The sequence below is a fragment of the Falco biarmicus genome, chromosome 4, assembly GCF_023638135.1.
Source record: "Falco biarmicus isolate bFalBia1 chromosome 4, bFalBia1.pri, whole genome shotgun sequence".
Classification (NCBI taxonomy): Eukaryota; Metazoa; Chordata; class Aves; order Falconiformes; family Falconidae; genus Falco; species Falco biarmicus.
In genome coordinates, this window is record NC_079291.1 from 65,543,290 (window position 1) to 65,567,626 (window position 24,337).

A 24,337-nucleotide genomic window follows, 5' to 3' on the forward strand; every position below is an offset into this window, starting at 1 on the left:
CTGAAAGGACAGACAAACCCGAGGTCTCCCAGCACCTCAGTGAGGCTCAGCAGGGCAGGATCAGACCCTCCGACCGAAGCCATCACACCATCCACCGGCTCAGCACCCATTGCTGTCGGCCTCAGCTTGGATATCGATGTCCTGGAGTAAGGAGCAAGGTCAGACGGTGCTTTGAGCTCAGAGTCCCGAGGGCACTAACAGGCGCTGGTGGTCCTGGGCAACCTCACTGGGACCCCTCCCCAGCCCACCCATGGGCTCTGGTTCAGCCCGAGCAACCCCGGGCACCGCTGGATGTTGGGGCAAACCAATATCAAATTGGCCTTGGACCACAAGGAGCAACAGGGAGAGAAGCAGATACTTTGGTGAAAGAATGGGAAAAAGACATGATCAAAGGAGCAAGATAAAAAATAATGGCAGGGACAGACTTCTGTGTGGGATTATTTAATAAAAGAGTAATTAATGCTTTATACCTCACTGCCTCCTTTCATGTAAGGATCACAAAGCGCTTCACAAACATTAATTAATCTTCCCTAACATCCCTGCAGGGAAGGTCACTGAGCTACTGAGCATAAGGGAAATCTTGTCATTGATGAAGGTGGCTGCTCTCTAGGCATGACGGATGCTAGGGTGTGATGGCAGGACGGGGAGAGTTTCTATTCCTTGCTGATGACTTCAAATGATTTCCCATAACTTCCTCCGAGAGGAAAAATGTCTTTGAGTTGTCATGGGCAGCTGAGACTGGGCCAAGGTGGGGCTGAGAGATGACCCACGCCAAAGCTGTTGAGCATCCCTGGAGGATGCAGGGGTCTGTCCAGGCAGCCCCTGGCGCCAGCACCTACGCAAGGTCTGAGTAAGCGTACAGCCCCGTGGAGGGCAAATATGCGTCTGTGGGGAAAAAATACCGGGGGAAGTGGATTTCAGTTCAGATCTGAGATGTGGCTGGTCCTGCAAAAGGCAGGGCAAAGGGCATCAGGTGTCAAAGGAAGAAAGACCTTTTCTTTCAAATGTTTCTGAACAAATGCTCTGCCTGACGCCACCGATCCGGACCTTCAGGTGGCTATGGAGGAATGCGCGTCCCTTCATACCTCCAGGACAGTAAAAAGGTCTGAATTAGTCTGCGGCTCCGGGGAAGACCTCCATCCCCAGCTGTGCTCAGAAGAGCATCCCTTCCACACCATGTCCTGCCCGGGGGGGTGGAGGGCCCAGCTTTGGGACGTTGGAGCATCCCTGTGGGATCATGGTGTCATTGCTCAGCATGGCAAATATTTGCGGTTGTCCTTGTTCCTAGGTCCTGGCATGGGAGCCATCGCTGAGCAGGACCCAGCCTCGGGCTGCCTGCATGGAAAGAAGCAGCTGCCAGGTCAGTGTGCGATGAGCGTGGGTTAGGGGTCTTCTGGGGGTTTTTTAGTCAGTTTATGAGAAAGTTGAATGTGGGACAGGGTTGTAAGATGGGGAAGAAACAGGTTTGGGGTGAAACGGTCTGGAAGGATGGACCAGGAGCTGGGGAACATGGCTTGGTGGCATCTGTGCTGATCAAAATGAAATCAGCAGAATTAAATGAATGAGCAGAAATGAAATCAGGAGAGGAATGACCAGTCTTCAGAATAGCAAAGGCTGTGCTTGGAGGAGTTGTCCTTCACCTGGCCTGGTTATACTGTTAAACCAAAACCTGAGCCCAAATGGTGAGCCTGAGGCTCAGGAGCGAGCGTGCACAGCAGTCCTACGTCTCAGGAAGCTTCTGGCCTCCTGCCTGCTCCGTGACCCAGCTGAGCCCAAGGACCCGGCTCTGTCCCAGCTGTACCCTGGCTGCTCTCCCGGTCCAGACGCGCTGTGGGAAGTCCCATTCTCCCAGCAGTGGGTCACCAGGAGCCCAGCGGCACCGTCACTGGCTCTGCTAAGAGCTGGTGGGTACCCACTTGCTTTTCCAGCTTTCACCTGGGAGGTGAGGGCCAATGACCGAAACTACCACATGCAATTCAAGAAGAAATTCGCCTTCTGTCTGAGCAAGAAGAAGTATGCGGTGAGTCAGCCCGGGCCAGCCCTGGGCCCAGCCCGTGATTCCTGAGCTCGTGATGGTCGGGGGTGACGTGACAGGGATGCTGCAAAGTGATCTCCAGTAGGATGGAGAGTCACACGCATAATCCTCAATGAGGAGGACAGGCTGCTCCCTGCCTGGTGCCCCAGATGCCCTCTGAAGTGGTCAGACAAGGAGCAGGGCTATGTGATGGGTACTTTTTAGTCTGATGGTCAAATGAAAAGAAAAGGAGTCTTGATTGAACAAAACCAGATTCTTTTTCCAGCTAAATAATGACCATCTAGTTGAGGCCAGTTAGGTATGCTTTAGATGATCGGAAGCAAATCATTTTGTTTCAGTTTTATACAGTGCTTTGCTCTAATCAATCTTTTTTTTTTTTTCCTTATGGCTTTGGTAATTTTTCAAAGGCATCTCTTATGCCGTGAAAACTTGAGAAATCCTAAAACACCAGAATGTTTTTGACATTTTCAAAACACGTCCTTGACTTTGACCTGCCTCTCTCCCGCAGGGCAATGCCATTAAGACGGCCAAGTACAATATCTTCACCTTCCTGCCCCTGAACCTCTACGAGCAGTTCCACCGGACAGCCAACGTCTACTTCATCTTTGTCATCCTCTTGCAGGTGAGATGGACACCGAGGTAAGAGCAAGCCTGTGCCAGTGTCTGGTGAAGGAGGATGGTCTGGTGTTTAGAGTAGGGGACTCTGGTGTCCCTGGTGTCAGGGATGCTGCTTTTCAGTGTCATTCATGAGCTCTGAAGGGGTTTCTCCTACGTCAAGTTGGTTACTCTAAACGGTTGGGTTTGGGTGTAAGCAAAGCTCACGTAGACCGCACCTAAACAGAAATCCTACCCTCCAGATTCAGGGACCCACAGGCATTTCACAGGTCCACTTTAAAAAGAAGTGAAAATTCCAAAAAACAATTCTCTGTGGATAGGGATGTCAACTTGAGTCTGCCTGGATGGGTTCGTGCCATCCTCAGGTGCGGGCTGCGGAGGGGAGCTGGGGGCAAGGGGGACTTACTCAGTCACCTCAAGTGTCCCAAGGTGGGGTGAAAGTCATGTCAGTGGTGTAAAATTCTCCTTCTCTAGACCTTCCCTGAGATCTCCACGCTGCCCTGGTATACTCTGCTGTTCCCCCTGAGCTGCCTCCTCACCATCCGGGGTCTACGAGACCTGATCGATGACATTGTGAGTACAAGTTGAAGCAAAAGGCTGTGAGCGTTGGGATCGGGTCCTGGGGGGGTGGGCAGTAGAAGAGGCCCCTTAGCTGCTGGGTGAACTGAAAAGCTGGGAGTTGCCATCACTCATCGTTCCTGAGGTACCATCAACTCTACCATGTCCAAAAAGTTTTGTATTTTCCCTTGGGAAGGATGGGACCAGCCAGTTGCTTTCCTTGGGGTCTAGACCCCCATCTCCATCATCTTTAATATCTTATCCAATGGCTGTATTCCCAGGTTGGTCCCTAGAAATACCTGGGGGGAAATTTAGCCTTTTTATTCATCAGAATTCATCTTCTGACTGCTTCAGGAAGCAGATCCAGGGCTGAGGAGGCAGGTTGTGGCATTAAGAGAGTTGTTTTCATGGGACAAGGAAGCCTGGCTTGGCCCATCCTTTACTTCTGGAGTCTTTTTTTTCTCTCCTCTGTGCAGGGCCGTCACCAAAGTGACAAAAACATCAACAGCCGGCCATGTGAAATCCTCTCTGGGAAGAGGTGAGGGGCTTCGGGAAGCTGTACCCACGTGTTCCAGGCTTGCGTGGAACGATGGGTCATCTGAAGCACTAAGCAGCCTTGAGCACAGCAGCTGAGGAGGGTCTTGGTGGGACTGTCCCTGACTCTGCAAAATCCCATCGCCTCCCACAATCTGCTGCAGGTCCAGCTGGTCCCCTGGGGGGATGATTGCATTCCAGCCATGGTCTAAAAAAGCCCTCATTTGCTGTGATGTGCTGGAAGGAGGGTTTCCTGGGCCACAAAAGTTCCTCCAGGTCTTCATATCTAACCCAGAGAGTCATGCCGTGCTACACACGGGTCCGGGGAAAGACCAACACTTCCCACCTGTGGCCAGGGGTCTGAAAGTCCCTGCCACCCATAGGTGCAGGGGATGTGTATGTTACCGGTGGGTCCTGTGCCATCCTCAGTGCTCAACCATCCTTTGGTCATGCAGATGGGAGGCCATCCCGGTGGCAGAGGCACCACCAACCTGGAGACGCCATTCACGCAAGAAGCTGGGATGGACACAGGCTGGTCCAGAGGGCAGCAGCAGCCCCAGCCCCCGTCCCACTGCTCCACCAGGGTAAAAATCTCCCCCCTAATTCTCCTGCAGCTTCCGCTGGCAGAAGTGGCACGACATCTGCGTCGGGGACATCGTCCGGCTGCGTAAGGAGAGCGTTGTCCCGGTGAGTGGTGCCCGGAGCTGGCTGCCCCAGAGGCAGTGGGGGGGATGTATCGGGGAGGAGGGGCTCAGCCAGATGCCCTCTCCCCCTTTTTGCTCTTCAAGGCCGACATGCTCTTGCTGTGCAGCTCGGAGCCCAGCAGCCTGTGCTACGTGGAGACTGCCGACATCGATGGGTGAGGAGAGGGGCAGGGGACTGCTGCTGCCATGGGGGGAGAGGGGCAGAGATACCCCAGCCAACAGATGAAGCCTCCTGTCTTGGGGACCCCCCAGCACTGGGGGAGTCAGGCACGCTGGGAGGGCTGCGGGTTCAGCAGAACCCATGGGGTGTGGGGGATCCTCTGCAAGCTAAAACTACAGACACCCTCGAAACGGGGGTTGAGCCCCCTGATTTTGGAAATGGGAGTCCAAAACCACTTTTAAGGCTTCCACAGAGCAGCTTGTGACCTCGGGCATCTCCCTCCATCTCCTGGCTCCCTCCCAGCGAGGGGGGATGACGACAGAGGTTGCCCATCCCTTCCACCTCCATCTGCAGGATGATTTAATGGCAGGGTCCTTGGGCCAGGGCTCCCTCCCTGCATGAGTGCTCCATGTCTGGCACGATAGGTCCCTATCTCACTTTTCATTGCCATCACTCATGTAATCACCCGATAATTAACGGCAGTCGTGGTCTCATGGGTCCAACAGCAGAATTAACAGCTCTGTCACCCCACAGGGTCGTTTCATTTCTCCCTCCCCGGCTCTTGTTCACAGGGAAACGAACCTGAAGTTCAGACAAGCCCTTCTGGTCACCCACCAGGAGCTGGTGAGTGAGGAGAGCATGGCTGCCTTTGATGGTGAGTGTCCCGGCCGGGCGAGGATGCGGCTGTCCCGCTGGGATGGGACGGGTCCAGCCTCGGGAAGCCTTTGTCCCCTCGGGCACCGGGTGCCATCAGTCCAACGGGACACTGCGCTTGCTGCTGCCCACCCGGAGCCAAAGCCCCTGCGGGGAGACCCTTCCTCAGCAGAGTGGCTCTGTGCTGGTTCCGTCAGGGCTGTGCACCTTCCCCCCGCCCTGGATCTTCCCGGACCTGAGCTCAGACCCTGGATTTTTTTCTCCTTTGGTCCTTCGTAGGACGCAGACTCCCTTCTGGGAGGCTCTGGGGGTGAAGGGGGTTGTGTTTGCACCTTGTTTACAGCCTAGTGCGGTTCCCAGACCGAGCCCCCTCCCAGCACCGCAGGGTGACCCTCCAGCTTAGCCTGGATTTGAACCCTCCTTATCCCAACTCCACCTGGAGCTGCCCTGACAAAACCTGAATCTCCCCGAGAAGCTGCCAGCGACCCTCTTTGGAGGGGATGAGTGGGTTGGGGGTGAGGGGAGAGGAAGGTCCCGTGTCCCCCGCAGCCACCGCCTGAACCGTGCCCTCTACCCAAGGGACAGTGACCTGCGAGGAGCCCAACAGCCGCATGCACAGCTTCACTGGCACGCTGGAGTGGAGGGGTGAGACCTACTCGCTCGACAGCGAAAGGATCTTGCTGCGAGGCTGCAGGCTTCGCAACACCGACGTCTGCTACGGCTTGGTTATCTACGCAGGTCAGTGCCTGGCCCTGGATCAGGGAGGGCAGAAACCACCCAGCTCCCCACGGATTTTTAAGCTGCCCCAGCGCTTCTGGCAGCAGCAGGTCCCACTCCCAGCTGGTACAAAGTGGGAGGACCTGGCGCTGGAACCAAGCCCCCAGTGGTTTATCCTAAGCTTTGCTGGTGGTGGGCTTGCTGGCAAGGAGATGATGCAGTGGTACCCAACCTCTGCTCCTCCCAGGTTAGATCTCACCTACAAAATGTGATCCAAGGATCGTCCTGGATTCACTCCGCTCAGTGGCTTCTTGCACTTTGTGGCTCAGTGTGGCTGAGAGCTTGGCCACCAGCAGCTGTGGGCAGGTGGGAGGGGCGAGGGCTGGTGGGAGCAGCACTTGGAGAGTGAGGCACAGCTTGGTTATCCACAGATCAAGGGCTGCAGTCCTCCAAAGTCATCAGAGGTGGGGAGATGTTGTTATGGAGGCAACCAGCATCACTTAGCTGTGAGGCAACCTTCTGGGAGCTGTGGACTTGCATTTTTACTTCCAAGATCTTTCTCATCCAGGATTTGATTCCAAAATTATGAGGAACTGTGGAAAGATCAAGCGGAAGAAAACCAAGCTGGACTGCATGATGGACCGGCTGGTGATCATAGTGAGTGTGGTTCAAACACTTCCTGCCCTGGTCCACCAGCCGCCTGGGGTTGATCACAGGTCTTCTCCTGAGAGTTGATCTCATGGATCATCAGGAACATCTCCTGGGTGATGCTGATTTTCTTCAGCTTGCAATATTTTGCTCAAAATATCTTGGGTTTATCATGGTAATGGGCAAATACCAAGTGATGTTCCCATCAGGGAGTGGCAGCTGCTGGGTCTGGAGCAGCGTGCATGGTGGTTGTGTTGCTTAAACCCTGGACCTTGGCCACTCTGAGCCCTTGGCTGCAGAGCAGCCCCTTGGCTTAGGGAACCAGAGCGTTCAGGATCTCCAGCCCCTTCTGCCTGCACTAATCCATAACCGTGCGGGTCCAAGGAGGCAGCTTGTGCTGAGGGACCAGCAGGCTGTGGCTCAGCACTGATGGAGGCAGGTGGAGGCCAGGGGCAGGAGGAACCTTTCCTCTGTGGGAAGCAAAGCAGTGTGGGCGTAACGAGGAGTTGGATGGCTCTTACTCCTGTTCTCGGTGGTTGGGTGTCATCACTCCTCGGATCGGCCACCACCACTGCTCTGCTTGCCGACAGTTCAGCAGGAAAGCTGCAGAACAGCCCCGCTGCTGGGAGACAGTGTCTGCGGCCATTCGGAGGGTGGGAAAGCTGGGGTTTACTCTGTGCATGCTGCAGATGTGTCATCTGGAATATGTGTTGCAATCCCTCACCCCAGCCCAGGATGAGCTCTGAGAACCAGCTTCAGGCGCAGGGACAGCCTTCCCCAGGCTTGCAGCTAAATGAGGCCGTTTGGAAGGGGCAATGGTTAGTCCTAGAAAAGAGTCTGGTGGGCGCTGGTGTGATGGGACATTCTCACCCTGGCTTCCCATCTCAGATCTTCCTGGTGCTGCTGGTCACATCGCTGTGTCTCGCTGTTGCCTCTGGGTTTTGGGCCAGGATGTTCCAGGAGAAGCACAGCTACCTCTCTGCTCTCTACAAGAACACAACTCCTGCCCAGCAGGCCTTCTTCAACTTCTGGGGCTTCACAATCCTCCTGAGCATCATCATACCCATGTCCATGTATATAACGTAAGAACAATAGAGCTTGGAAGCGATCAGAGATCAGTACCCCTCTCCCTGTCCTTGGCCATCGGCTGGCACCTTGGTTTACAGCCAAAAAATGGGGCTGCACAGAAGAGCCAGCGGTGACCCTGAGTGAGTCATCCCCATGTGTCCCCTTAGCCATGAGAGATTATGGAGGATGGGGTGCGTATCTTCCAAGCACTGATGAGGTACTTTGAGATCTTCTCAGAGGAAAGCCAGCGAAGAGATGGCTGGTGCTGGAAATTGTGGGCAGGATGCAGGTGAGACCCATAGAGGTGGCGTTTGCCCACCAAGCAGCAGCAGGGTGGGGGAGAGAAGCGCACAGCCGTTGTGAGCAGGCAATAATCACAGTTTGTGATTTTTTGTGATGGAAGAAGCAGTTTCCAGACTTTTCAGGCCTTCACCGAACCTCCCTCTTTATGTATTTTGGCACCAAGGGCCAGATTTCCAGTGGGGAGCCTGGTTGCCTGGGTCCCCGTGGGCTCTCGGTCTGGTGTGATGAGCCTTCTGGAAGCCTGGCCATGAGCAATGGAAACCCCCTTGTGTCCCCCAAGCTCAGAGCCAGGTGGGGAGCTCCCCTCTGCCCTCTCTCCCCGTGTCAGTCCCCCAGGTGCCCCGGGATGTGAGGAACGCGATCTCCTTCCCCAGCATGAAGTTTCTTCTACCTGACTTCCTAGGTTTGAATTCATCTATCTGGTGAACAGCTTTTTTATCAACTGGGATCTGGAAATGTATTACGCTGTCAAAGACATCCCGGCAAAAGCCAGAAGCACCAGCCTCAACGATCAGCTTGGCCAGATCGAATACATCTTCTCGGACAAGACTGGCACCTTGACGCAAAACATTATGAGCTTCAAGAAATGCTGCATCAATGGGAGCATCTATGGTAACTTTTGATGGAAGCAAGTTTGTAGGGACTCACGGGTTAGGTGAACCTGGAACTGGTTCTTTCCATTCCTCCTGGCTTGCTGGGGAGTTTGGGCCATGTGGATTGACCTTGGTGGTCGGGTGTGTAGATGGAAGCTGCTGTAGGAATTTGGGTTGTTCCATCCCCCATGTTATTGGTGCTTTGCAGGGAGCACAGTGCCTGCGGTTGCACTTGGCTCATGTTCCCAGTGCACGGAGTCAGGGCACAGTTCTGCCCCCTAAAACGGGAGCCTACCTTTCAGGAGATGTGTCATGCCCCAAACTCAGCTGAGATCAGCCAGGTTTTCCCCGACAAAAAAAGGAAAGCCTGGGGTTAGGGGCCCAGCAAAGCCACATGACAAACACATAGTCTGAGTGAGGTGGATCCCTCCTGAAATAATGGGCTGATGCTGGCCCAGGTGGCCAGGACAGGGTAGAGCAGAGCCGTGGGGTGATGGGCCAGTGAAGCCCAAGGATTTTCATTTTCTATGAAGGTCTTGGAGAAAAAGGAGGTTTTGCTTTACTTCTTTGCATTGTTTTCTGGTGAATCTCTAGCTTGGTTTCCAGCTCTGGGCACTTTGAGGCTTTCAGGTGATGGATGGAGGAGGTGAAGAAGTTATCATTCCCCTTGCGTTGTTTCTTTAAAATGAATGCATGTAATTGCTCTTTGCTGTTTATTTTTTTTTTTAATGATTCTGCTTGTCTTTCCCCATAGAAACCTGAGAATCACCAAGGCTTTTTCTTATTGCCATACTTACTTGAGCTCTTGGCTGGCTTCTGGGAGCTCTCTCAGTGCTTCATTAGTGAAATTTAGCAAGCAGGGCAGGCCAGAGCTTTAGCACAGAGCTCCCTTTTCCTGAGATAAGTATCAGGCACTTGAGACAAACCGGTAGTGATAAAAGCAAAAGCAGAGGAAGGGAAAAGAAAAGATCTAGCAAAGTTTTTAAGCAGGAATAAAGCCAGTTCTGCCCTGCCTGATGGATCGTGTTGAGCCTCTGCGACAGCAACATCGCTCTAATCCCGCCAGTCTCTGGCCAGCGGCGGAGGAAACGTGGGTGAAACTGGATTTTTCACATTAAAAACGTGTCGAAAGTCTGATCGGTCCAAGAGCCAAAGAAATCAGACCTGGATATCCTAACGGAGCCTGGCTCATGACCAGCAGCCAGCAGATGCTGCAAACCGGTCCCTTTTTGTTGGTGTTTCGGCCAGCAGAGCAGCCGTCCCTTCCAGAGGAACTGCTGAAGCCCTCGTTAGTGATGCTCCCTGCCAGCTCTCAATTAATTGAACTGTTTTTATTTTGGCAGGTACAGGCACAGGCCATGAGAACAAACAGCCATCGGTGCGTAACTCCCCCCTCCTACTCACATGGGGCTAGATGCTGCCCCTTGCTGGGGCCAAAGCGCAGCAGTTGGTGGTTACACCAGCAGCAGGCACAGCCTTTTGCCTGGTGTCCTGTTTGCTGGGGGCGGGTCCCATCCTGTCGGAAAGTGCCCGTGTTTCCTGGGGCTGGCAAGTTTGTTGGTCCTCAGCTGCCAGTTAAGGACAGGGAAGCCGGGTTTATAAAACAATGCAGTTCTGATTTTATTTTTTTTTTATTATTTTTTTTTTTAAATTCCCAACCTTTTTATACTCACCCCCTTGGGGTAGACGATGCAGAGCTCTGCTTACAGACTCCAATCTGGATCGGACCATGCCAGCACGGGGTCACTGCATCACCCCCCAGCAGCATCCCTGGTGGAGAACCCCATGCTCCATCTCTCTCAGATGCCTTCATCTGGTCTGATGAAAAGAGACAACTGTTTGTGCCTCTTGCAGGGATTGGGATCGACCTGGAACCACCACAGGGAGAAGCTGGACTTTTGTGATGGCATGCTGGTGGAAGCTGCCCAGCGGGACAACGACTCCACGCTGAGGGAGTTCCTGAGGCTGCTGGCCCTCTGCCACACTGTCATGGTGGAGGAGAAGGGCGGTGGGTTGGCCATGGGGGTTGGCACGCTTGGTGTGGGATCTAGCCGCCGTTCAGGGCGTTGAGGCTCCTTCCATCGCCCAGCTGTGCTCTGCTGTGCGGGGAGCAGGTGGCACGAGACCCCAGGGACACTTTGTGCCGCTGTCCTGGCGTCACAGCAGTGCACATCTGGGTTTGTTTTAAAGCTAATTAGTTGGAACGGAAACACGGTGGGGATAATCCATCCCTGTCCGGGCACTTGTCCTGCCTGGGGCAATGAGCAGAAGGGATGAGACAAGTAGGATTGAGTTTCCCTAGCCTGGTGGCTTGGGCTGTAGAGTGCCCATAGATAATGTCGGTGCTGGGCAAGACCAGGGTGTTTCAGGTGTCCCTTGGCTGGGAGGTCTCCTTGCCTAATCCCTGCTCCTCTCCTGCAGACCAGCTGGTTTATCAGGCAGCTTCACCAGATGAAGAAGCCCTGGTGATGGCAGCCAGGGACTTGGGGTACGTCTTTCTGTCCCGAACGCAAGACACCATCACCATCAGTGAGCTGGGGAAGAAGAGGACGTACAAGGTGCTGGCCATGCTGGACTTCAACAGCGATCGCAAGAGGATGTCTGTCCTGGGTGAGCGGGACAGGGTGGCTCAGGGGGGCCCTCCAGGGACACAGAGGGTCCCTTCTGTACTCAGCCCTACAAGGGATGGCACCGGGATGGCTGCAGTGGACCAGCACAGGGGCTCCTAAGGATCATCCTGGGCATCCCTGCAGTTTTGCTCACCCTGACACCTTGGTGAAGGCAGCTGGCAAAAGTTTGAGCAGCCAAGAGAGACCAAGTAAATCAGGGGCTCAGAGGAGTTGTGTGAGGAACTGTCAGTCCTTGAGGCCCGATCCTGCCTCGCGGTGGTGTAGATCTGGGGAAATTCCTGTGCTTTCTATCACTGCTGGCAGAAAAGCACCAGCGTCCCCTGTGGTGCCTTCTGCAGCGTGGCCATCACATGGGGACAGTGATGAGTGGGAGTCTCTCGCTGGGGACTTAGGCTGTCCCTCCTCTTCCTCCCAGTGCGAGACCCCCAGGGCACAATCCGGCTCTACACCAAGGGGGCTGACACGGTCATCCTGGAGAGATTGCAGAGCCGAGGGCCCAATGAGACCTTCACTGAGATGGCATTGGATGTGAGTCCCACGCCAGCCTGCGGCGAAGAGGGCTGGTCTCCCTGCTGCTGGCTTTGGGCTGGGTGTCCTGCAGTCCCTGCTGCTCTTTCTCTCTCTGGCTTCAGGATTTTGGTCCTTCTTTCTTCCTTCTGCTCTACGAGCCTCACCTGCACATGGGACAGGGGCTAAGAGGGTATCAAATCCACCTTCGGTGTTCTGTATGGACCAGAGCATTGCAATGTATGGCATTGCAAGGATGCTCATGGGGATGCTGTAGGATGGGGAGGGAGCCAGAGCCCAGCGGGAGAGCCTCAAAACCTGGAGTGTCTCTGGCTGTGCCCATGGGGGCATCGCGGCTGGCTGGCATGATGCCCTGGTCCACCATGAGAGTCATCCTGGTTGAGGGAAGGGAGACCTGATGTCTCATCTCTGTAGCGCTTTGCAGAGGAGACACTGAGGACTTTATGCCTGGCCAGCAAGGAGGTGAGCGAGGCTGAGTACAGCACGTGGAGCAGGAGGCACCAGGAGGCCAGTGTCCTGCTGCAGGACCGCGCGCGGGAGCTGGACAAGCTGTACGAGGAGATGGAGCAGGACCTGCAGGTGGGATGAGGCAGGGGTTTAGAAGGAACCGGCTGTGCTGGTCCCACAGAGGGCAGGAGTGTGGCATTCAGCTCTCTGGGTTGAGGGGGGTGTCCAGCCCAACACCCCGCCCCCTGGGTGGGAGGGCAGGTGGAGTTCCACAGGTGACTTTGTGACATGCCAATAGACACTGGGGTAGATATCTGTCAGATTGTGTCCGCTCATGGGCAAGGACTCCTGGTTGGACCCAGGGGCAATTCCCACCTCCATATCTTGCCGTGCCCCGTGGCGTGACACCCACTTACCCTCCTTCCAGCTGCTGGGGGTCACAGCCATTGAGGACAAGTTGCAAGACGGAGTCCCTGAGACTATCCAGCTGCTGAAACTGGCCAACATTAAAGTGTGGGTGCTGACAGGAGACAAACAAGGTCAGTGGAGGCAACCCCAGACCCCGTTTCAGCTTCTCCCCTACCCAGGACCAGAGAAGAGGTGAGGCCCCGGGAGTGGGCAGCAGCCAGGTTCTGCTGTTCCCTTTAATGCAGCAGCACGTCCCCCAGGTCATGTCACCCGTGGGGAAACTGAGGAAGGGGAAGCCATCTGCGCGATGGCATCGAGCTGGAGCAGAGCCCCCAGCAGCTGCTGCCCACCAAGGGCTGTTGTACCTGAGGGCTGGGGGCTGCCCGGGGACGTGGGGGACAGCACCCCTGGCCGCTGACACCTGCGTGTTGCAGAGACCGCAATGAACATTGGCTATGCATGCAAGCTGCTCACGGATGACATGGAGATCCTGGAGGAGAAGGAGATCAGGTGAGGAATGATGACCTCCTGGTTCAGGATGTTGTCGTCCCTACTGAAGACACCTGAGGGTATAGGGACCTGTGCAGGTTGGGCACAGCTCAAGTCTGCCTGAGATGATGCTTCTCCTTCCCTGTCCCAGCCTGAATGTCCATGGCCTTCATCTGCGGATGCTTTTCCAGGCTTCCCCATCTGTTCCTGCCCCTTCTCCTCCTTGGCAGGCTTTGACCAGAAGGTGCTTAAGCTGTCTCTCCAGCCTGTAAACCACAGGGACAGAGGCTGATTTCTGGCATCAGTGCAGCCCTGGGACCCCCTGTCTCCCCCTGTTCCCACCACTGGGTAGCAGCTCCATCTCCCTGGAGCTTTGAGATGGCAAAGGCCAACTGTAGGTCTCGGTCGAAGCTGGGCATCCTGCCCAGTGTCCTCAGCTCAGCTCCAGCCACCCCTTCCTCACACAGCGAGGTTCTCAAGGCTTACTGGGTGAGCAACAACAACCTCAGCGGCAGCGGGGAAGCACGGTGCAGCAGCCGCCTCTCCCAGCAGCGCCCAGAGCCTATGTGCCACAAGAAGAGAGCCATCATCATCAGTGGGGACTTCCTGGTAAGGTGGCACTGGGATGCAATTCTCAGCTCCCTGCTTGCACCAGCAGATTGCTGGTCCTGCCCTGGTGCTCTCAAAGTCCTGGGTGGCACCAGCACACAGAGGACGTGATGTCCCTCCTGCCCGTGGAGTGGGAAAAGCCTGTTTTGTGCTGGGGAATGGGGCGTGGAGAGGGGGACAACCTTGCACCAATCCTTTGGCACTGGGGGACGTTGACCGCACCTGCCCTACCAGTCTTCTGGGATGATGCAGGCTGGCATGTGCTCTTCTGGTCATACTGGAGCAAACTGGTCTCATGGTCAGTGTCTACTGCGTGGTGAACTTGGAGAAAATGGGGCTCACATTTTCGTAGCATCTACAAGATTGAAAAATATTGTTGAGGAACTGGGGGCTCTCGTGCTGTGAAGGCTATGGGTGAAGTCCCAGCCACGTCTGCTCTCCCCCAAGGACAAAATCCTGCACACAGGAGAGGTGCTGAAGGAGGAGAAGGGCTGGCCCTGGCAGTGGCTGGCTTGCTGCAGGGCTCCGGGCTCGCAGGAGCGGGGCAGTCTGGTGGAGAAGGCCTTCGTGGACTTGGCCACCAGCTGCCAGGCAGTGATCTGCTGCAGGGTGACCCCCAAGCAGAAAGCCCTCATCGTGCAGCTGGTGAAGAAGCACAAGAAGGCCATCACACTGGCCATTGGGGATGGGGCCAACGATGTCAACATGATCAAAAGTGAGGCTCGGGGCAGGGGGAGCGTGGGTTTCGGTGGGCATGACCCGCTGGTGGGGAGTGGTGGTGCCCTATCTGCCATCTCCACCACATCATCCTCTCCTTTGAGGGGAGGAGCTGGGAGGGGAACCTCCAAACCAGTTCCCCCCATTGCTGTGCTGGGAGGGGAGTGAGGCACAGGTCCAGGACCAGCCTGGGACCAGAGCAGGGTGGGACCACTCGCTCTGGCAGTGGGGATGAACCTTGATGAAGCTTCAAGCCCCAGTGTGGGCAGCTCCAGAGACATCCCTGCCCCTCTCCAGCAGCCCTGCCACGGGGCTGTGCCCACCCCATGCCCAGCCACGCCTGGCACGTCACTCCCACAGCTTCGGCACGTGATAGAGGGGGCTTCCCTTTGTCCACCGTTCCTGCATTCACCCTCTGCCCATCAGCTTGGGAGCAATCCACGGGGAAATCGAGCACCCAGCTGCCCCAAGACCTGCCCCCCAGCCTTTCACACCCTCCTGTTCTCTGCAGCCGCTGACATCGGGGTGGGCATCAGCGGGCTGGAGGGCATGCAAGCCGTGCAGTGCAGCGACTACGCCCTGGCGCAGTTCTCCTACCTCCAGCGCCTCCTGCTCGTCCACGGCCGCTGGGCATATCTCCGCATCTGCAAGTTCCTCCGCTACTTCTTCTACAAGACCTTTGCTGGCCTCATGGCCCAGGTCTGGTTTGCTTTCCACAGCGGATTCACGGCTCAGGTGAGGGAGGCAGCCATTAGCATGGGTCACATCCATCCGGGGGGGGGGGGGGGGGGGGGGGGGGGCTGCACACCCGTGTTCCAAACCCCCCTGCTGAGGATCCCATGCAGGTCCCATGCCTGGTACTGCCCGATGGACACATGTCCACATCACCACGCCGGTCTCCTTTCTCCCTTACCATGGTATTGGGCTGTCCAATTTTTTGGGACTGCCTGGCTGAGATGCAACTAGTTATCTGGTTTTTGCCTGGCTGCGTTGGGAAAAGCACGCTGGGGAGATCTGGGATGTCCTCGTGAGCTGCAGCTCAGCCTTGAACAGATGCAGGGAAAGATCCCACGTGCACTAAGCTGGTTGCCACCAAAATGGGAGCATTTATCCCAAGGGCCATCAGCGTGACTTGACCACCACTGCGTGGCTCCAGCCCCCCATCTCCACCTGAAGCATGGCCCCCCAGCCCACCGATTGCTGCGGACAACGTGGAGCTGATGCAGAGCCTGGGGCAAGGCCATGGGGGCTTCCCCGGAGTCTGGATGTGGGTCTCTGGGACCCACCCCTGGTGCCTGGGCACCTTTTCCAAGTCTTTCCAAAGCTCCTCTGAGCTCACAGCCGCTTTCTTCTCCCTTCTAGCCTCTGTACGAAGGCTGGTTCATCGCGCTCTACAACATTTTCTACACTGCCTACCCCGTGCTATCCGTGGGCCTTCTGGAGCAGGTACGGGTTCTCCGGGCTGCATCCCTGGTGGATGCGAATCGGCCCAGCAGTTGTTGCACCCCATCTGCGTGGCTCTTTCTGCTGGGATGTGGTACCCACCCTGCGCTGGGAGCCCACCACTGGTCCTGGTGTGTCGTCCCCCACAGAGCAAGCAGGTGGAGGGACTTGCTGCAGGTCTCCCGAAGCGTGTGTTGGGTGGGGTGGCCCAATCCTGCTCCCCACTGTGGGTGGGGAAGGTGATGCTTGATGCCTTCCCGGCAGGACGTGAGTGCCAAGAAGAGCCTGGAGTTCCCTGAGCTCTACATGATCGGGCAGCAAGACGAGCTCTTCAACTACCGCGTTTTTGGTGTCACCCTCCTGCACGGGGTCAGCACCTCACTCGCCAGCTTCTACATCGCACTCTGGGCCTTCGAGGACCACGTCGGCAGTAAGGCTGTTGGCGACTACGAGTCCTTCGCCATCACGGTGGCCACGTCGGCGTTGCTGTCGGTCCTGGTGGAGGTGAGCACCAACCTGCCCTTCCCCATCCTGGCCCTGCAGCAGATGTTTAGGGTTGCAGCCCTGGGTGCTCTGACACCACCCACAGCAGCTCCGTGGCTGGGGGACGATCTCCGTTGGGGCAGGGGAGGGATCTGAGGCAAGTGGCCAAATGGAAGTCCCTGCAGCCTCCATGAGATGCTGTGCGCCCTACCCTTCTCCCTGCAGATCATCCTGGACACTAAGTTCTGGACGGTGTTGTCCTTCCTGATGGTCACAGCCAGCCTGCTGCTCTTCTGCCTCTTCTCCTTCCTGACCCAAAGCATTGATGCCTTCAGGATAGCCCCTACCATCTTCCGCTTCCCAGGTGAGATGCCCTGGGGGTCCCCATGGTCCTTCCTTTCCCCAGCCAGGGGATCCCAGCCTGGGCTTGGTGCTGGCAGCTGTTTCCCACCTTGTAGATCATCTTTTCATTGCCCCTTCTTGATCCTGCCGTCTTCATTTTTGACTCCAATTTATATGCCATCTCCTCTTTAGACCCCTCAACACCTTCATGGGTGGGAGCATGCCCCTCAACAGCTGATCCCTCTGTCTTCTCCACCTTCCCTACTTAAACATCACCCACTGACTTCTTGCATTGACAGACGCCAGCCAGAACGCCCTGACCGACCCCTACGTCCTGCTCGTGGTCCTGCTGTCCCTGGTGGTGAACACCATCCCCTCGCTCACTGTCCACCTGTACCACACCATTGTGGGCAAACCCAGCATCCAGCAGGTGGGGGCTGTGCGGGGGCTGCCTGGGGAGGGGGCTGCCTTCTGCCGGCCTCAGTGCCTGGGGCTGGCCAGGGTGCTGCTGGTGATAGGAAGGGTGAGGTTCCCCAGGGAACTGCCTGGACTGTAGTGGTGGGACATGTCACCTCTCCTGGGTGGCACCACTCGCCTGCTGGTGGTCTCTCATGACACCAGTGACCAATTGTGGCACCAGGGCTCCCTCCCCACATGGCCCCACAAGAGGTCCTGGAGCAAGAGACCTGATCTGGCTCTTGGAGCGGGTCTGCTTCTGGCTGCAGTAAGGAACTGGCCTCCAGGATGCCCCAGACCAGCCACTTAGGAGGCACCAGGCTCTGGTGCAGGTCTTGGTACCACCCCCAGCCTTGGTAGAGCTCATCCCCATGTGGGTTGTGGGTTATACCTTCCTGGTGGTGCAAAGAGGTCCCAGATGAGAGCAGGGGTTGAGATTGTGCTCCAGAGCTCTGAGAGCTTTGAAGACCCCCAGGAGGGTCCCCATGTTATGCATCCCATCATGGCAACTCAGGTCATGGTGGAGCTGGGAGCCAAACCACGTCTTGGTGGAGAGTGTCCCTGTGCTCCCGGTGTGTCCCTCCTTGGGATGAGGGCTTGCCTGGACGTGGCCACAGCCCTGGTCTCTCTGTCTCCTTGCAGAAGATCTGCTTGAAAGCCAAGCAGAAGCCGGAGCCCTCAGTGGAGCTGCGTGCCCACGTCCCCCGCGGCTCCTTCCACCGCCGCTCCAGCTACGCCTTCTCCCACCAGGAGGGCTATGCTGGCCTCATCACCCGTGGGGACAGCCTGCGTGCCAGGGCCACCCGCAGCATCACCCCAGGCCTCCTGCACCCAGAGACACCCCCAGCTTTGCCCTCCCTCCCCAGCTCCTCAGCATAGCTGTCCTGGCCAGCATCAGCCTCCCACCACGCTGGGACAGGTGAGGTGCCGTCAAGAACTGGCTGGTTTCCTCCTTTTACGGGCATTTTAAAAATCTTATTTGGATGGTTTTGAAGTGCGGGCAGCTCCCGTGGCCACAGAGGGGCTGGCCCAGCCTGGGGGGCTGCTGCTGCAGGTGCTGAGCCCCGGGATGTGTCCCACCAGCAGTTCCGTCTCCCCTGTGCCATGGGTGGTGGGCTTTGCAGGAGCCTGTAAGGCCATAAAAGCCACCAAGCTCTGCCACCATGCTTGGCCCCTCGCCCTGCGACTCCCCGGCTGGCATCCCAGCCCCCCTCCCTCCGCTGAGCCCCCTTGGAGCTGGGCCTGGACCCACAAACAGCAGCTCTCCTGTCCCAGGCTCGTTATTCCACCTGCGAATTAATACAATGCCCTGACGCAAGCCCCGGGCCGGGGGCTGGGTGGCAGGCGCAGCCCCTCACCCCTGCTCACTCCCTCCCACGCCGGGGGCCAAGCTGCAGCGGCTGCATGAAGACCCTCACCTCAATTTCCCAAGGCTGCCCATCAGCCGCCCTCCCACTGCGGGGCTGGATCCAGTGCCCGTGGCTTTCCCAAGCATCATCCCAACGGATTGGACTCGGAGCAGTGTAATTTGAAAATTTTCGGGAGGACAATTTGACGGACGATTGCTTACCTGCAGGTTTCTCTTCTCCAGCCAAACCAGCCCAGCTTCTCGCAGCCTCTCCTCACTCCTCGCCGCCTGCTCCTCCATGTCTCTGCCACCCCGGACACGTGGCGGTGGCATCTGCTATGTGCCATGCCCCTCTCTACAGCAGCCACGTCCCACTCCCCCAGGACTGATGTCCCCATCCTTGGGGACAGCTTGTGGCCACAGGCTGTTTGCTGCAAAGCCCTGCAAAGTACTTTGGGGGAGAGGGCAAAGCCTGGGGGTGGCCGTGCATCAGCTCTGCCCAGCGGGCACCGGAGCACACGTCACCTTGGGGACATCAGTATTGCCTGCTGGAAAAGTTGTCTGTGAACGACTGACGGGTGACTGGATCACCTTTTTTACTGGTTTTATTTTTTAATTAAAAGGACTTTAGCTTTTCTCTCCTCTCCTGTAACTGGCTGTTGTGCTACCAAGGGAGAAAGCTGCACAGAAGGGTCCTGCAGTCCCTTGGTGTATGCCACCAGCTCTTTGCCACCTGCCAGCACTTGTGCCATGGCAAAACGCATGGTAGGACAAGACGTTCAGGTAAAAAGAGAAATAATTCAATCAGCCAGGGGGGCTTGGACCTGCCTGCAGCAAGCGCGGCTTGATGGGTTTGTTTAACAAGTGCTTTGGCCTCATCTGCACAGAGTTTGTGAGAATTAAAGTGTTTTCCTTGGGCTCTGGCCAGAAGGGTGCAGACGGTGCCAAGAAATAGAAGTATCCGAGGCTTCCTCTGGGAAAGCTCTCACCCCTGCAGCTACCAGGTGGGAAACTGGGAGAAGGAACCTTTCCCAGCCGCCTGGGCACAATCCCCAAACCTCCCCCCCTCCGATGCTCTCCGGCCAGGTCTGGGGAGAGGAGTCGGGGTGGTTAAACTGGGGCTGCTCCCCCAAAGCAGCCCCCCTCCTGCCGTGGGGAACCCACCCATGAGCATCGCCGCGGGACACACACACGCGCCAGGGTGAATGACTAGAAAATAATTTATTGAAGAAACAGAAAGCTGCAGAAATACAACACAGTCATGACCAGTAGAGGATGAACAAATAGAGATTTTTTTTTTCTTTCTTTCTTTCTGTTTTAAAACCTGTTGACAGGCTGGAGTTAAATTTCCTGATAACTTCCCCTGCATGAGTCATTGCAAAGAACGAGGAACAAACTCCAGAGCACACAGCACAGTTTGGATAAAGTGCCTGACACATAAGACTCTTTTTTTAATTTTTTTTTTCCTTTTTTAACGTTTGTAAATAGCTTAAACAAATATAGTTGCAAGACACAGAGGAGTAACAATTGCATTTCGCTGTAGAGTAAAACCTATCCCATGAGAGTAACGATGAAGCAGCAGGAAAAAAAAGTTCAATTTAATTAGAAGGAAAAAGTCATTTAAAAACTCAGAGATGCAGCCCTCGGACCGTGCGGGACGAGGGCGAGTGTCGTCTATTGCTATCCAGAAAAATGAGCAGTGCTTTCTGGAGGTGGCTGGACTGGCAAACCCGAGGCTGCAGGTTCTTCTTGGCTGGGATTGATTCTGACTTTAATTTTTTCCTTTAGAAATTTAAGGGGGGAAAAAAAAAAAGAAAAAAAACAAAACAACTGCGTTTTGTCGTTTGCACTTTTAATTTCCTCTCTTTAAAAACCCCAAAGAAAGGCAGACGCAAGAGGAACTGGATTCTGTGCAGCAGCATCTGCAGGTCCAGCCCCACCTCGGCTGCGGGTGTCCTCTGAGACAAGGGAAAAGGAGCTGATTTAGTGACGGGGACACGTGGCGGCGATGAGGGTGACTGGGTCGCGGTGTCAGCAGCCAACCCAGCCCAGCAGCATCCTCACAGTGCCCAAAGCAGGCTGGGGACAGGGGTCCTGAGCAGCCCATCATCTTCCCCACCCAGGCTTCAGGAAAAGGGATGGGTGGCAATTATATTTTTTTTTTTTTGCAAAGTTATTTCTTGGCATGGAGAAACGCCATCTTCTGGCTCGCTCCATGGCCATGTCCCATCAATGGAGCCATCATTAGTGAAGGAAAAGCTTGGCTCTGGCTGTGCCATAGTGGGGGGTGACAATGGCTAAACCCCAGTCAGGGATCCTGGGGAGCCTGTGTTCCTCCTGCTTGCCCGGCGGGACAGGGACAGCGCTGTCCTGCTGCCAGCGCTGGGTTTTCAAAGCACAAAAGCCATTGGTGGAAACCTTCCACCCAAGGCAGAACCGGAGAGCCTGGGGGGCACAATGAAATGACCCAAATCCCTGAAAACTTGCACATTTGAAGTAGAATACAGTGGCCAGGCTGAACCACCAGGTCTTGGTGGGAGAACCTGGGTCCCCTCCTGTTTCTCACCCTCTGACCATCCACATCCCCATCACCCTCTGAGGTGCCCCTGGGGTCCCGGTTTTGCCCCTGCTCCCCACAGCACAAAAACGCCCTTCGGGGTCAACCTTGGTTGAGAGAATTGTCTTTAGGACAGAGCTCGGATTGTCATTACCTGCAGGGAAAAAAAATAATCTTTGGTATCGTGGCAAGTTGCTCCTCAGGGCATTTTGGTTGATGTGGGCAGCAGGCACGGCGGGTCTGGTGTGGGGCAGGATGGTCCAGCAAGTCCTGGGGGGCTGAAGGACAGGGGAGGGCACTTGGCTCCTCTGGGGCTTCCCAAGCCACTGGGTTTGTGATGGAAACCAGCTGTTGTCTGTAAGGTCCGAGGATTTGGTACTGTGGGCTGCATCCAAGTGTGGTAAGACTTTGTGGTTGGAAATGAGGTCCTGGCCTCCAAGCCCCAAAGCTTCTCATGCTGGAAAAGTCTCATGGGTGGAACACGGGGGTGAGGCAGAGCTCCCCAGAGGACAGGAAGGTGGGTTAGCAGATGAGCAGATGAACGGTGCTGAGGGAATAAGCATCACGTCTGCCTAAAACCCAGGTCCTGGGTCAGTGGGTCCAGTGTCCCCCACCACCACCTGGTACTGAGCCATGTCCCCCACCACCACCCAGTGCTGGCCATGAAGGCGGCGAAGGCTGCAGGGACAGTGCATTGGGCAAGAGATGCAGACTGAAAAAAAAATGTACTTTGCTTTTGGGGGCCTCTTTGGTGGGGCTCAAAGAAGCTGAGACCTCTTTCCTTGCTGTGGGCTAAGCTTTGGGGCCACCTTCAGCGAGGGAGGCAAAGGATGGAGCGGTGAAGAGGCTGCAGCAGGCTGAGGAACCAGCGTTTTAAGGGAAATGCTCTGGTAAGGGCAGGGGAGCAGAAAGCAGCAGGTACCGCTGCTGCCTCCGGGCCCCCCTCACTTTCCTGACCTCCAAAGACGTGACCCCTTACTGCTCCTCTCCTCCTGTCTTTAAGCAAGGAGAGGAGAAGCAGGGGGAGGAAGGAGCAGGGGATGCAGCCCTGTTCGGGGGGGGCTCTCTGGACATTTGCAGAAAGGTCCCTGGCTGTCTAGGGCCAGCAGGGAGACCTTCCGAAGTCCCCTGAGACCTACTGGTGGCCTGGGGTCCTCCAGGACCTCTTCCACCGGCTGGACACTTCTTCCCCCTCCAGCCCGAGCGGGTACAGGGCTGGGAAAGCCTGGCAGGGACAGGCACTGGGTGCTGGGTGCTACCTCTGACCCCAACTACATCCTTGGGGAGAAAAACCTCAGAAACAGGTCGCTCCAGTCCATCCCCGGGTCCGGCTGGGTGTTGATGCGGCACCATCATCAGCACCTTGTTCCGTGCAAGGGCAGTGGCAGGTCTGTGAGGTCACCCCAGGGGTGACGGGGACTTGGGAGCATCAGCTGGAATAGTCTCAGCCCCGGCCCCGGGGGAGAGGTTTGGGGTGCCTGGGGGTCGTTTCCCTTGTCTCAGAGCACACGAGAAGCCCCGCAGCTTTGCCGGCTCAGGTTGTGGAGGCTGATGGTCTCTCCTCTGGTCTGCGCTCGGGTACCCACAGAGCTGGATAAAGCCAAAAAACAACAACAACAAAAAAAATCCAACAAAAATCCAAACCCAAAGCACAGCGAGGAGCCAGACCCCACGGCGGCGGGGGGACGCCAGGGTCCCATGCCCCGGATACCCTTACCCTGTTTGCCGGGCACAGGACCACACCGTGCACTCCCTCCTTCCCGGGGGACCCCCGAGCATCGCTGCCGTGGGATTTTCAGGGTGAGGAAAGGAAGAAAAGAGGCAAAGGAAGAAACCAAGGGGATAAACGACGACTCTCCCGTGGCTGCGTGAGTTGGAAAAAAACGTGATCCATGCAGAGAAGTCCTCATCAACCGAAAACTCGTGGACAAAAAAAGCACAGTTTCTCCCCTCCCGCTCCCACCCGACCACCCCTCCCCGAATAATTATTACATTACTTCAAGAAAGAGTATATTTTTTTCATGCATAAATCAAATTCTCATCTTGTCTTTTTTTTTTCTTTTTTTTTGTCTTCTTTAAATTACATTTGAACACAGAACACATATAATAAATACTCTTGTACGACATGACTCAGAGAAAAGTAACACATCTGAACGCAAAGGTATTGTCATCATTATTAGTTTTTCTTTTTTTTCTTTTTTTTTTTTTAAAAGGACTTGTTTAAATATGAAATCTGTAAACTCCAAGGGTCCTTTTTTTTAATCTTTCTCTCTCTCTTTCTCTCTCTCTTTCTCTCTCTTTTTTTTTTAAAATCGTGAAACTATCCAGCTTTCATTTCCTTAACATTCAATATGTCTCCCATTGAACGCGTCAAAGAAATAAGAACATGCCGTCTTCTGCAAAATTATAATTTAACAGTATAAAGCTTCAAGTCACAAATTCCAAAAACTAGCTAAGTAATTTTTTTTATTTTTATCACATAAACTATACATTAAATATTTTGAGGTATTTCAGAGAACATTGTCAAAGGCTTGTAAGGTCTGTGCTGGGTGGAAAAGAAGGCTTTCTCCTGCATAGAGAACGTCTTTGGTATCACAAGCCATGGGGGTGTCGGGTAGAAGTGGGGTGGCACGGCCACGGGGCAGGGGGGGGGGCAAGATCTGGCCAAGGCAGTGGCGTGGAGGGGGGGCGGGGGGGGGAGATGGGGGTGGGGGATGCTCTGACCTGCTCTGTCAGGTTGCCCAGTGGGATGGAGGACCCTGGGGGGGTCACCTGAGGACCCTGGGGGGGTCCTGGACGGGCTTGCTGTAACCAGGGGGGCTGGCCCTGGGCAAGTTTGGTCCAACTCAAAAGGAGCCGCCTCAGCCAGAGCCTAAAGCCAGTAGGTTTGATTCAAGGGCAGGTTTCCCTAAGCGAAGCGTTCAGAAAAGTCGCTGCGGGAGGGCAGCTTCGCCGGTGGTCCTCCTGGAGCAGAGCCGGCTGTGCCCATCTCCCCCAGTGAGCCAAAAATGCCCCTTCGGGGGACTCTAGGAATGGTTCCTGCTGGAAGGTTCCACACTCCAAACCACTCCCTAACGGAGGGGTTTGGAGAATGTTCCACTGCTCCTGCCTTCATCTTTCCAGACAAAAATGCCACCATCCCTCCCTGCGTGACCAAAGAGGGAAACCGAGCCCCGAGGCTGAGCTGGGCGAGGAAGAAACACCCCGGGATGAAACCCACATCTTCACCCGGGGGGGCTTCTGCAGGGTCCCAGCCCCAAGCTGGACTGGGGAAGGATGCGGAGTGAAGCC

General features: G+C 55.7%; 1 protein-coding gene across 1 annotated transcript; it reads left to right on the top strand.

The window, feature by feature from the left end:
* Window positions 1-1,292: 1,292 nt before the first annotated feature.
* On the top strand, window positions 1,293-19,059 carry ATP8B3 (ATPase phospholipid transporting 8B3). Its single transcript, XM_056335066.1, has 27 exons — window positions 1,293-1,360; window positions 1,929-2,020; window positions 2,544-2,657; window positions 3,125-3,223; window positions 3,685-3,746; window positions 4,357-4,429; window positions 4,531-4,601; window positions 5,179-5,261; window positions 5,840-5,998; window positions 6,531-6,634; window positions 7,514-7,707; window positions 8,400-8,608; window positions 9,933-9,967; window positions 10,444-10,597; window positions 11,011-11,199; window positions 11,635-11,747; window positions 12,162-12,326; window positions 12,622-12,733; window positions 13,037-13,112; window positions 13,559-13,700; window positions 14,148-14,415; window positions 14,929-15,152; window positions 15,780-15,863; window positions 16,125-16,364; window positions 16,569-16,707; window positions 16,985-17,115; window positions 17,784-19,059. The coding sequence occupies exons 1-27, from the start codon at window positions 1,297-1,299 to the stop codon at window positions 18,018-18,020; spliced, it is 3,633 nt and encodes a 1,210-aa protein (XP_056191041.1). The 5' UTR covers window positions 1,293-1,296; the 3' UTR covers window positions 18,021-19,059.
* Window positions 19,060-24,337: the final 5,278 nt, after the last annotated feature.

Excerpts from the sequence above, each read along its gene's own strand:
- ATP8B3 (XM_056335066.1), top strand. The coding sequence starts at position 1,297 with ATGGGAGCCATCGCTGAGCAGGACCCAGCCTCGGGCTGCCTGCATGGA. Across the intron at positions 13,701-14,147 it reads TCATCAGTGGGGACTTCCTG|GACAAAATCCTGCACACAGG; the intron begins GTAAGGTGGCAC and ends CTCTCCCCCAAG. Across the intron at positions 14,416-14,928 it reads CGATGTCAACATGATCAAAA|CCGCTGACATCGGGGTGGGC; the intron begins GTGAGGCTCGGG and ends TGTTCTCTGCAG.